The 13,006-nt window shown below is 37.5% G+C and overlaps 1 protein-coding gene across 1 annotated transcript; it reads right to left on the bottom strand.

Annotated features, from left to right (window-relative positions):
• Nucleotides 1-4,064: 4,064 nt before the first annotated feature.
• LOC126799134 (protein BIG GRAIN 1-like A) lies at nucleotides 4,065-5,661 on the bottom strand. Its single transcript, XM_050526257.1, has one exon. It carries the CDS (start codon nucleotides 5,335-5,337, stop codon nucleotides 4,150-4,152), a length of 1,188 nt encoding a protein of 395 aa, XP_050382214.1. The 5' UTR covers nucleotides 5,338-5,661; the 3' UTR covers nucleotides 4,065-4,149.
• Nucleotides 5,662-13,006: the final 7,345 nt, after the last annotated feature.

The raw sequence follows: 13,006 nt of genomic DNA, 5'->3' as shown, positions 1-13,006 counted from the left end.
CTACAATAATTATCTTTCATCATTGCAAAGAAAAAAAATAATAATTTTGATTTATTTCTTGTGATAAAAATGTAAATTTTACTGAATGCTGAACAATTTGGAACAGATATGGGCATTTTGTACGTAGCTAAATTACAAAACATGTGTGATGCATGGATAACTTTTCATGGATTTAAAATTTACCAGCCTTAACTAGCATAGATCAACCAATATTGATTCAAATTAAGCATATCTATGTGATGCTCTTGATTTGACATTGTTTGAACTGTGAATTTTCTTCTGTTCGCAAGAGTAATTTTTATCCGTTGAGCAGGAGCGTTATATTTAGCAATCGGACGCACATTATATATCTAGGCATCTAGCTCATATCAATCAGCATTTCTCAACCTACGACATAGAATGATCAATCAGGAAGATCGAAAAGGTGTTCTAGACTTCAGACGTACGTTTGATTGTCAATTGTAAGATGAACGGATCGGAGATCGATTCAGATAAGTTTAAGGATAAAAGGGGGAAAGATGCAGTGGATGACAAGAGATACCTACGCATGAGGGCATGCATGCCCCTTTTCCTTAAATCACACAAATGAATTTGTATATCCTGTGCTCAACTTAAATATCAACCGACACCAGTCACTTATTCACTTCCATTAATTTGATCAATACGTGCAGTGTTTAATAGGAATCAACTAAACATATTGCATGCATTATATACGCACCATTCAATTTCTTTCTTGAAAGCCTCGAAGCCTCAGAAATATCATAAGAAAATTCATTTAGAAACTAACAAACTTGTACACCACCAACAAGTTCTATAAGCTATCGATTTGTTTGTTTCCTATCTACAAGGATAAAACCATCCAAGTTAATAAAGTCTGTGATGTCGAAACATTATAGCAAATCACTTGTATAATACTATACTTGATCTTTTGGGACACAATGTTCCGAACAACACAGATTAGTCCAATTTACGTTACCCATCGTGCACCCTTGAAGATCGACATGCCCACAAGCCAGTGATCAAGTCGTTTGTATTTTACACTTGAAAGTTGAAACAACCCAGAATCTGTACGAGCCACATATATGAACTTGCCGATCGTAATCTTGGTAATTAATACTAATTTGTATTGTCAATTATGCATGGATGGCAGTGACTTGTGCATAGTTGGTAGGTTGCATGTGCATACGTAGCCCTAGTCTAGAGCTCCATGATGGCAACAAGTCGTGTTTATTAGAGGATCGATCGTCGATGGGCGCTGCCAATTATATATAGTCAAATTACATTATATGCTACAGTTAGATTTAGTTGGAAAAACGACAATAACAGTCAAATTAGTATGTAGATCCATATATACACATCTGAGAACTAAAAACCAAGTGTTGATTCTGTGGTGGCAGTTGCATTCGAGATCGTCGATCGACGTTCCCTTCATAGTACGTTCTTATAAGATATCTGAAGTTTTTTGGAGTGATATGGTTAAGAAATAGCAAGATATAAATATATATATATATATATATCTTCTATTAATAAATCAGAATGGAAGTTTTATGGTTAAATTTTGAACTAATCAAAATGCACACGGTTTATTAATTTCTGAATTCTGTTAGATATGGTGCTAAGGATATGATTGTAATTTAAAATTTATAAAGTTGAAGCGGAAGAGAAAAATTAGGAGAAAGCCACAATTCTATTATTCAGTCTAAATTGATAATAACTATCAACTATTGTGAATATAACTACGCAAACTACCAACTACCATTTTATTTCTTTTCATTAATTTTAATTTTTTGTTTTATTTTTCTACAATTTCTAATAGAAAAAAAATCCAAATGGTAACATAACGGGGTGCAGATCATGAGGCTAGTATATATATATATATATATATATGTGAATATAATCAAAAGATTTATAGATTAATGTTAAGCATGAAATGTGATTAAAAAATTGAAACGTTGAGCATGATCTAAATCATCTAATTCAACACGTATAAAATGAGACTAGACGTACGGAGGACATCAATGATGTTAGGGTCAATTATTGCATGCTATAAACCATACAAATCTTCTCTTTGTACATGATCGAACTGAAAGTATAGAAAAGGATAAACAAGACGTTGGTGTGAACATTAGGTAAGGAAGTGAATACAATTAATGATGATTATTAATTAGGGTTCATGTTCATCATATATGCAAACTTGGTCAGCGCATGCTTGAATGTTTTTCAAATGGTCTCATCATTCTAATCGCATCATTGTTGTTCGTCCACATTTATACATCTATACTAATCAACTAATATGACTAACTTACCCTAGCTAGCCAATAAAACCAACTAATTCAGTGATCGATCTCGCACTACCAATTATAAGTTTTAGGCCAATATTTTCAATGTAGCCAATTAGCCTATACCACTTTTGGTCATAGGGTGAGAGTAGCCTTTTCTTTTCCTATTGTACCTATGTCCAAGCTAAGCTAAGCTTCTTGCCTGCTTTTAAATCCTGTCCATAAACTAATTTTAGTGAAGAATGAGCTATTTTATGATAGTTTAATTAGCATATCAACTGTTATGATTTAGTGGTCCTCTCTAGTCTCTTAGACGGACTACTTTAGAGCAAACATAAAGGGTTAATTAACTTAATTGTTGTTTATGTCTTCCCAAAAATTCTCAACACCAAAAATTGTCACATCTTCCAAACTTTTCCCATTTAAATTTGGATGTATTGAAATTTCAAATCAAATTCACTATAAAGTTTTGTCCCTCCCTTAACTTTGATCCTCCTTGAACCTCCTTATGTGGTAGAAGATATTTTCATATTCGAAGCTTAATAGCGATTTTAAATCACAGAACAACTGCTAAAGCAGCTTCTGTCTTTTTGACATTTCGCTTTTGAGGCACTTGGCGCAGTTCTAAGCGCCAATCATGGAGACCATATACCAATTACAACCTTATATAAAACCGACACAAGAAGTAAATTTCCAAGGAGAACATTTCTGAGTCCTAAATATCTACTCTTAACTAGAGTATGCTTATTTTGCTATACAATAGTACTGCATGACGTACATTCGCTATATGATCAAGCAGACATGTACCAAAATGATATTGATTTACTTATACGTATGTTAAATTTGAAAATGAAAACTTGAACGCATGGTATGTTGATCTTTATATAATTTAAGATATGCGATAGATATCTAATGTTTTTAACCATTGAAACCCTCGTTAGCTTAGAAACCAACCAAAATTGACATCTAGTCGAATCAATTCAATCAAAGATGAGATCCTTTTGTCCACAGCTTTGGAGACCATGCATACATCTCCTTCTTTAGCTTTCCCCTAAGCTCATGATTGATCACCTCATTTTACCGCCCCTAAATCCCAGGCCGCCAATCAAAATCACACTCCGGTCCGGTCGGTAACTTAATTTAATCACAATTATCACCAAAATTTAAGTTTAATCTGCATAAACAAGTGTATGAGGATGCATAAAAGGGTTTAAGAGATCTAGCTTTTTGACTGTTAACGATCTCTGCGTATATCATTACAGTGCATGAGGATTTATAGTGTCATCTTCAAGCAAGGCAAAGGTCCCACATTCAGATTGTGATGAGAGTAGGAAGAAAATCTGATCTTGCCTTTATTTTCTATTGATTTCATTTCAAGCACCTCATCTTCTTCCTCTTTATCTTTTCCTGTTTTTTTTTTTTGTGTGTGAATAGATCTTCCAGTTATGGTCACTATAAACTCCAATTATTCACCTTGAAGGTAAACACTCTGTTTTTTGAAGTGTTTAAGTAAATTTTTGTGATCGATTAAGAACCTTAATTTCAAATTAGTATCGTGTCCTGTAATTTTATTTATTTATTTGCGCACATTATTTATCTTCAATCTTGTTATAGATCAAGAGAGAGATTAATAATGAAGTAAGCTATCAAGAGTCTTAACTACTAAAAGGGTAAAAGATAACTAATTAATCTTCTTAGTTACACAACGAAATGAACATATATTTGAAGCAAAAAACTAGAAAGCTGAAGATCAAGAGTAGAGAATAACTAATTAGCACTACAAGCAATAGAAACTAATATTATTACTCTGATGTAAACCCCCAAACCACATTTACTTCAAAATCTAACACAATTTTCCTTCTGAAAAAAATTACAAAATCAAACCATTAGCAATGGCTCGATTTCTATCCAAATACGTAGTTTCATACACCGGTAATTCTTCACGGTACCTCTCTTCAACTCCGACAGTGTCCAACTCGAACAGATCAGAGCTCGCATAGCTCGCTGCATCATCATCCTCATCCTCCTCCATTCCCTCGTCATGATGAGTTTTCTTCTGGACGTAATTCTTCATCAAATAGCTTCTAGCTACTTGCTCAACTTGGCGACGATGATCTTCTTCATCCATTACGTAACAGTCTAGTGCAGAACTCCTCTTCATCTCTTCAAGAGTCTTGTGCCCGCACGGCCGGCAATCCTCGTCCACGATCACGCTCACCGGATAAAACCTCACCGACCTTTTCGCACTGTCGCCACCGCCATTGCTGTGCTCGCCTCTTGAAACAGAGGTTTTGCGCAAACAGGACCTCGAAAACGAAGATGCCGAAGAACAATTCGACTCGTTTGTTGATTTCGAGTTCCTGTCGGAGCCCAAGTCGTCGATGTTAATCTTGTGCTTCTTTCCGTTCCCGCCGTTGAAGATGGAATTGAGAAAACTGGCGAGTTTTCCACCCGGTGACATTGGCTGCTTCACTTTCTTCAAGTCACCGTAAATTTTCAGGGCCTTGGATTTCGTTTTGACGAATCCGTTTTCTTGCTTTGGCTTCTGATGGGTTTCGGGTCTGGTCGACGAGAGACTGGTCCGGATGGGTTTGGGCCTCGGCATGCTATAGCATGAAGACGTCGACCTCGATCTCGAGCGGTAAATGGAGTCTGATTCCGACGAAGAAAACCCACCTCCGCAACTCGAGTCCGAAGAGCTGGAGCTCGAATTCAAGAACCTCCTGTCGAAATCTGCCGTTGAATTTCTTCTAACCATGACTTTCTCAGACGCCGCAGCTTTCTTCTCCATCCACTTCTCTATCAAGCAGGCTCGCTGGAGACTCATGATCTCCTCCTCTGCTTTGACGCCTTTAGAAGAAACAGTAGTGCTCTGTTTCTTCCTCATGGTTTCCTTGTAAAATATGAGCTCTCCTTCTCTCCTTGCTCCAATCTGTTCGCCTTCGTCGATCGAGCGGTAAATAGAGTCGAGTAGAGATGAAGAGAAAGAAGGGTTTTCTCTTCGGTGCTTAATTTGTCGAGCTAATTCTCTTTGTGATTTGTGATCCCACCTCTCCATGTCTATTTATAGAAACTGAAAGCAGAGCCCTATACAGGAATGGGAAACAGAGTGTTGAGTATAACAATGATGCTCAATTATGAAGCTCGCTCGGTTTTGTCTGCTAGAGAGGTGAAACAGGGACGTCAGAGACGACAGAAGAGGCCGATGTTCAATGATGAAACACTCTCTGCTTTGAGCTCATCACTGTGTCTAGTATAGTAGTAGCTGTGAGGGGGTTAAAAGAAGAAAGAAACAAAGCAGGCATGGGGGTTTCGATGGGTTCTTTGATGCCTTAAAAGAAAGAGAGAGAGAGAGAGAGAGAGTGAGTGAATCTGTGTAATGAAAACCAGAGACCACGCCTGCTTAATTTGCAGAGAGGACAGAGAGCAGAGTGGATGATTGAGAGAGGAAGATGGAGTAAGAGGGAATGTGCGAGTCTCTTTTTTTCACAGGCTTTTATAAGGTAGGGGAGTTAGCGCGTGCATGCAATTTCCAAGCTGGATTGGGCTCCAGCTACAAAATAATGACGTGTCACGATTTTTTTTCAACTTTTTTTTTTAAGAAAATAATAATAATGCAACTGTAGGAGCTGGAAATTCAATATACCAGATTGCAATGGAAAAAAGAGAGTATGCAACTCTTTATGATACATTGATATGGGCGGGTAGCACGTACATTATATGTTCGAAATTAATTTTCTAACAACTCGGTGAGCATCTTGATAGAAATATTTGAGTTACACATACCCGTTCACGATATGATGAGCTATTTTTTGTTACAAGTTTATTAAACAAGTGTACTACCACTTAACCGGCTAGCCAGATCGGCTTCCGCAGCTTTTCACACATTATTAACTCCTTTGATTAATAAATATCCTCAACTATGTTGCTAGTGTGATGGATTTTATGATATCTTGCCAAAATTCTTTAATTTTATGCTTGAGATTTTTGTTCTTGAAACACTTAGATAGTTGGATTGGTTTATACATTTTTAAATTTCGACTTATAAGAAAGCATACTTTTTTTAATATTCGAATCTGAATCGAAACCAATATGAAATATAGGATTGGTTAAATATTTTGGTCAAAGTTTTAAAATTCAAAATCAGAAGGACAAAATCGAAAACGATTAATTCAGGATATGTATTTACCTTAATCAATTAAACGTAAACTGCAATACGGATGAGTGGGATGACCAACCCTATTTCTTTGGCTGCTCTGGTTTGTTGACTGGGTTTGGATCTTTGAGCCCTGAACTAGGGACTGAGCAAGGTAGTGCTAGTTGTTGGGCATGATTTACTGCAAGCTTCCTTCTGTTAGGGAGTTGGGCGAGACGTAGTAGATATCAGGTGTTTTTCTTAAATGTGCTTTATTTTATAAATAGAGGGTAAAACATATTCCGTTTTTATAATTATAGTGTAGTATTTTTAAGTTTTTGAATATATAAGAATGCAAGAACATTATGAGGGGCATTCTCTCCTTCCTCAGGCGGCGGCCAACCCTAGGTTTCACTCTAGGAGACCGTTTGCATCACCCAATCTATGATTCCGATAGTAAGATCGTTCAGTTTCTCCTTCACATATCATCTATGCTGCATAGACATGACAAAGAGTGGAGTGTCGGCGTGTCCGAAATACCCCGACACGCAGATACGATACGATACGATACGCATTTTTCTCGTATTGGACACGCCAGGTGGCGTATCATGAAATTTTGACTTTTTGACACGTTGACTGATACGCCATGTCAGCCATTTAAACCGTGCTCCTCCGATCTCCGATCTCACACTTCAGCGGCAATAGCTGAGCTTCCCGACGTCTTCTACTGCCACACCATGGCTCACGGTTCTTCTTCTTCTTCTTCTTCTAGCCCGCCACAATGCAAGAGAAGCTCCACAAAGTCGCCGGAGCTCGGGAAATCGGCAACGAGTCCCCACTGCCTCAAAACTCAGACTTGCGGGAATCGAGCTGATGTCGAATTTGCAGGTATAATTATAGAAAGGGGAGAGAGGCGGTCATGGTGGTGGTGGTCTCGTGGCGAGGCGTCGCCGGAAAGCGGCAGTGCGGCCTAGAGAAGGTGGCGTTGGGTACTCTTTTTTGTAACAGAGGAGAGAGAGAAAGAGAAGGCCGAGGGACAGAGAAGAGGTGAGGTGATTGTGTGTGTGCTAGGTGTAGGGTTTTTGGGTCTTTATAAATTGATCTAATGGCTGAGATAAGATGAAGGGAATGGACGGTTGAGATTTAAAATTGGAAATAAGAATTTTTGAAAAGTACTTTTAAACATTTCCAAAAAAATAAAAACTCCGATTGTTTTCAAGTTCGTTTGATTTGGTCCTATTGTGGTCTCGGGTGGTGTTCTGATGGTTGCAGCGCTCAACCTTGGACCCCAGTTCGATGGCACTTGGTGGTGGTACGGGGTGAGTGTTAGGTTCATGGAGGCCGGTGGAGTGCTGCGCTGTTTCGCCGAAGGCTGGTGGTGTCGGCCAGATCGATGTTGCACGGGTAACCAGTTTGGGTGGCCTAATCATTTGGGTTGTCTTTCTTGGGGGCCCAGATCAGATTGGGCTTGGGGGTGTTAGGTTACTCCTTGGTGATACTGTGCTAGTGAAGGTCTAATTCGCGTTTGGGTTTTACGGCTCAAACACTGCTGGCTTGGATCTAGGACCCTGGTGGTTGGCAGTTTTGGGCTTTTAAATGCCCAATTTCTTGGTTCTAGTTAGTGGGAGTTCAGTTGCTAACGTCACAAGGGGACCTCTCGAGGTCGTTCGGATATTGGCACGTATCTCGGTGGGACAACCTCCTTGTCTCTCGGGTCGCATCTCGTGTTCCCTTTATATCATATAGAGTGGCCATGTTACTGTTACTGTTATGGTTATTGTTTTGGCTACGGTTTCTTCACAAACCTATCACTACTTTGATTTATGGAGTGTAGTGATGGCGTGCGACATCTTGGTCTGTGGTCACCTAATCACATTCAGACGTTCGTATGCGTCTTGTTACCTCTTATTACTTTAACAAATGCACATGTGCATTTCGTTATTTTTATCTTTAATTCGATGTTGTTGCATCGTTCCTTATATTTTCTTTGGTAGTTCAATATAATTTACGTCTCCCCTCAAACAAAAAAAGAATGCAAAAATAATCTCATGCTACATATGGAGGGTGCAATTAACTTTTTATTTAACTATGTGTTATTCTCATAATTTTTGCCATTATTGCGTGGGAGTGGCTGCTTCTTAATCCTTTTTCTTCTATGCCCTACTTACGCACAGTTTGCTTATGTAGACTTGAGGTGACCTAAGATCCTTACGTTTAATCCAGAAAGAATACAAAGGGCACACAGTAATCAATAATTAATGTCCAGTGTAGGACATAATTAGAAGACGTTATTCCTAACAGAGTAACAGTAGAGCATTTACTGATTAATTAGGTCTTTCTATCATTGCCTTTTATTTACCAACTGATATAGGCTTTTCCACTTATCTTTAGGGTGATCTTTAATTATTGTTCAGAATGACATTCTAACTGTTAAGGATCTGGCTTTACCAAGCTGAGATCTCATTCATATCACTAAATGAATATTGTATATGAGCTCATAATTTAAGAAAAACAAAAGATGGGTCTTGTAATTTTTGACTTTGGAAGGTGGAATTTGGCGTGGAACAGTAGCTATGATTAAACAGTATTATTGGCCTAAGCTCGAGCTGTAGTAGGAGATCTTGGTTCCTCAGTCAACCAATGCAGCCAGCTCAATCTGAGTATAAATTACAAAAACTTCTGACTGGTTCATGACTTTTATCACACCAAGCACATCAAAAGGACCAAAGTTGTTCAAATTATTGCAATAGTTGACAAATTTTCTACACTTGGTATAAACAAAGAATTGTCACTTTATCTTTTCTCATCTTATTGCAAATTGCCCATCGTGTTGATTGTTATTGTTAGGATGTAAATGTTCTTATGATTTAGGCAAGACATGGTTTTTAAGAACGTACGTAGTTTTGTTTTTGTTCTTTTTTCATCAAAAATGGACAAGTAGTCAATTGGAGTTGGGAAATTTGAGAAGAATGCTTAATTGCAATATATGATTATCCCATGTATATAGAGGCACACACATCAGCTGCAAGCAGGTTTAGGGATGTCGTTTTACTGACACACTTCATGTACCATTATGGGGATTAATCATTTTCTTAGGCAGACAAACACTAGGGTAATGTCAATTCAATCAAATAGGTTTTAGATCACCTTAAGCATTTCTGAGCTCTGAGTGAGAGAGAGAGAGAGAGAGAGAGAGAGAGAGAGAGAAAGCATGTTATTTGGTAGTGCTTATTTGCATAATGATTGCACTCGTGGCTCCTAAACTTTTTGGGAGAAAGTTGTGAGCTAGAGATAGAGATCTAAGACCCCAAAACGCATAACAAGCTAGCTAGTTACATGTTATTTGATTAATCTATCAATGGATTAGGACACTAGAGAATGTGTATTTTAAAGTGTAAAGTAAGATTAATTAAGATGAAGGTGATAAACTAAGCAAAAGGGCGTCCCAAAAGCAAAGTTCGTGTGCCGTTGATGTCCTTCCCTTCCCTTTCCTCCCATGTGTTATTAATTCTCTATATCCCGTATAAATTTAATTATTTGATAAACCCTAATACTTTGCCCAAATCAATCATGTTAGCAATGTAGCCATGAAACTACATGAGTACATGCTACACGTGTTCCCTTTTGCAACTATTCCATGCCAAAAGTAGTCCAAATCAAATACCGTAGCCTGTGGGGTAAGAATTCGAGTTTAAACATAAACAGAAACATGAACAAAAAGACAACACAAGCAACTTTGGAGAATGGATTCTAAGCACCAACGTGCACTTGTAAATAGTGTGCAAATCGCTTAGGCAATTGGTTTTCAACTCAATCAGTGATTCTTGACGCCTCAATGGCCGAGTACTGTAGAATCTTTTTTTTTTTGGCCTTATGCATGATCTTCAGATTCTTTTGTTCTGCCGATCTCCTGAGATTGTGGCTCCTCTCTAGTTTACTATTTTTCTCTATTACTATAGCATTTTACAACTTCATCTTCACCTATAACTTCATTTTCTCTCTAATTATAGTATTTTTCAAACTTCTCTTTGATTATCGTGGCCAATCAACTACAACATACCGGCCGAAGTTAACACACAATCACTACAAGATAGTCAACTGTTTGATTAAGTGGCTTAGTATATGGTTACAAAAATAAGAGGAAGAAGAACAGAAAAACGAAGATAGTGAGAAAACGGATAGGCATTAAACACTTTGGAAAGTTGGTGTCTTGGTGGAAGGTTTATCTAGCTACCTAGCTAGATAAGTATAAGGTATAACTCAGAGTAGCTAGGCTAGCATATTATGAAAAAAGTTGGAGAGATTCTTTTCAGATCATGGGCATATATAGCTAGGTTTGATGTGAGAAACATATACATATATACAGAAACAAGAAGATTCCATTCAGGTCATGTGTCGACCGATTCAGCAATTGCAAGGGACCCAAAATACCAATTGATCGATCATCGAATGCAAACATTGACATGCCCTAACCAGGAAAAGCAGCCTATCTCATAATATTCCCACTATCACATATCTTCCCACCTTCAATTTTGAAGAATTGTATGGAAACAATTTTCTTGCCGGTGGAATGATGGGTGTAGACTATAGTTTCCACCACCACCGTCCCCTTACATCGACTTATATATTAGACAAGTGTTTAAATTGAAGTAAGCAATTTTCTTACAAATAATCCGGTGCTTCTAACCTGAAGATCTAAGCTATCATTTTCACGGACAACAAGATCGACTCAGATTTGATCTACTGTATCAAGAGAAAGATTCAGGAACCGTTATCCTAATAATAAGATCAACCTAACTGCTAGAGTAGGGAGCAGAAGGGTTCAGAATGTTTAATGTCATATTAGTGCATGAAATTGTTATCAATAATACTCGCAGATATGTTTACTTATCTGTATCTGTAGATTCATCAAAAGTAAACATGAGAAAAAAAGGGTTTGGGTGTAAGCTAGCACATAAACTAATTTTTCCTACATGCATAAAACTAGCTAGATACTGGAAGACAGAATTTCCATTAAGGATTAATAGCGCTCATAGCATATTTCTTGATTTGATGGATCGTTGATCGATATTGTACAGAATTACATGCAGCATGCACCAATTGGTGTTTTTAATTAGTGCGTCGTCCATAATGGCATAATGGATGTGAAAATTCGATCACATCAGTCTCTCTCAGTTAGTTTCTTTCTTCCATTTTATCATTCTTATTAATAATAAATCCAAAATGATGGCTGATGATAGCTCGATCAATACTGGCCGGTACACCACCACTGTGCTTGCTTGGAAATTTCCATTGGTTCATGCTCCCATCATTTCTTGTGGATCAATCACAAAGCATATATAAGATGGGTCACCCAAACGGCCAAACCCTAGCCCTAGCCATGATATATATATATATATATATATATATATATATATATACCGAAAAAAGAACAAAACCCTAGTATATTGGCTACTATTGCAGCGATAGATTGCTTTGCCCCCATCTCAATTATGCTATCGTAAAGCCAAGACTACCCAAAGAGCTGTGTATGGTTCCACCATTCTTACACACATATATACAATACAACTCACAACTCAAAAACAAACGTATACAACCTATAACAAGGACCTCCCGCCTGCAACACAATTCTACGAATGATGATGATGCAATTAGCAACTCTTAGATTTCTCTTTTTAAAAAATGGATTATATTTTATGAGAAATTATTATATATACCTGCCACATATCTCACGTGACGTACCATTTTAATGTTATTTGTCCATTTATTTTATTGTGATTGTTTCCGATTGGTTTTATATGTAAATAAAATGTTATCATTTTCACCGCGTGCATGTTAATTATAACATGACATAATATGATTGGCTACACAGAATAATTATTCTCTCTTTTATTTATTCCTTGCCAATGTTGCTTCCTTAAAACCACGTCGTTTTATACCTTCTTCTAGCTATGCCCTTATGCTTTAATACAAACACACGAACTTAAAAACAAGTTCGAATAACGTATCTAACCGCTGAGTACTCTTTCCGGCCGTTTACAGTACGTACTAGCTTGTTTCTCATAACCTGCTGTAAGCACATGAACAAGGAATACCTGTAAAGAGGCATATATAGAGTATCGGGATTTTCGAACCGAAAACGGCTACCATGTAAGGGTCCGATCCGTACGGACTGTGATATTGAGTTAGGCCAAAAAGAAAAGAAAGATAGAAAAGGATGCATTGAGAGGGCATGCGTGAAAGAGAAGATGATCGATCGAGCACCACCAGCAATGACTGAGAACAATCTGTCAGGGGCCCCTGCACGTGCAACTTTGCTTCACTTCTTAGTTTCATCACTTCATGAGATGATTTTATATTTCTAAAATGGGACATGCAACTAAATACCTAGCTATAAAAGAGCTATACAAGTCATGTAGGGTTTGATATATTGAAGAGAATCCAATCTAGAATAGAAATCATATCTACTAATGTAATCCAAGAGCCTGATTTTAATCACAATTTCATGATGGGTAAATTTTGGATTAAATCATGATTATACACAATTAAGCTCTAATTCTTATTGTTATGGGCAAAATACAGAAATGAAACA

This window comes from Argentina anserina, chromosome 6 (assembly GCF_933775445.1).
Source record: "Argentina anserina chromosome 6, drPotAnse1.1, whole genome shotgun sequence".
Classification (NCBI taxonomy): Eukaryota; Viridiplantae; Streptophyta; class Magnoliopsida; order Rosales; family Rosaceae; genus Argentina; species Argentina anserina.
This window is presented reverse-complemented; position numbering and strand designations above follow the sequence as displayed.

Coding starts and splice junctions, on each gene's coding strand:
- LOC126799134 (XM_050526257.1), bottom strand. CDS start 5,337: ATGGAGAGGTGGGATCACAAATCACAAAGAGAATTAGCTCGACAAATT.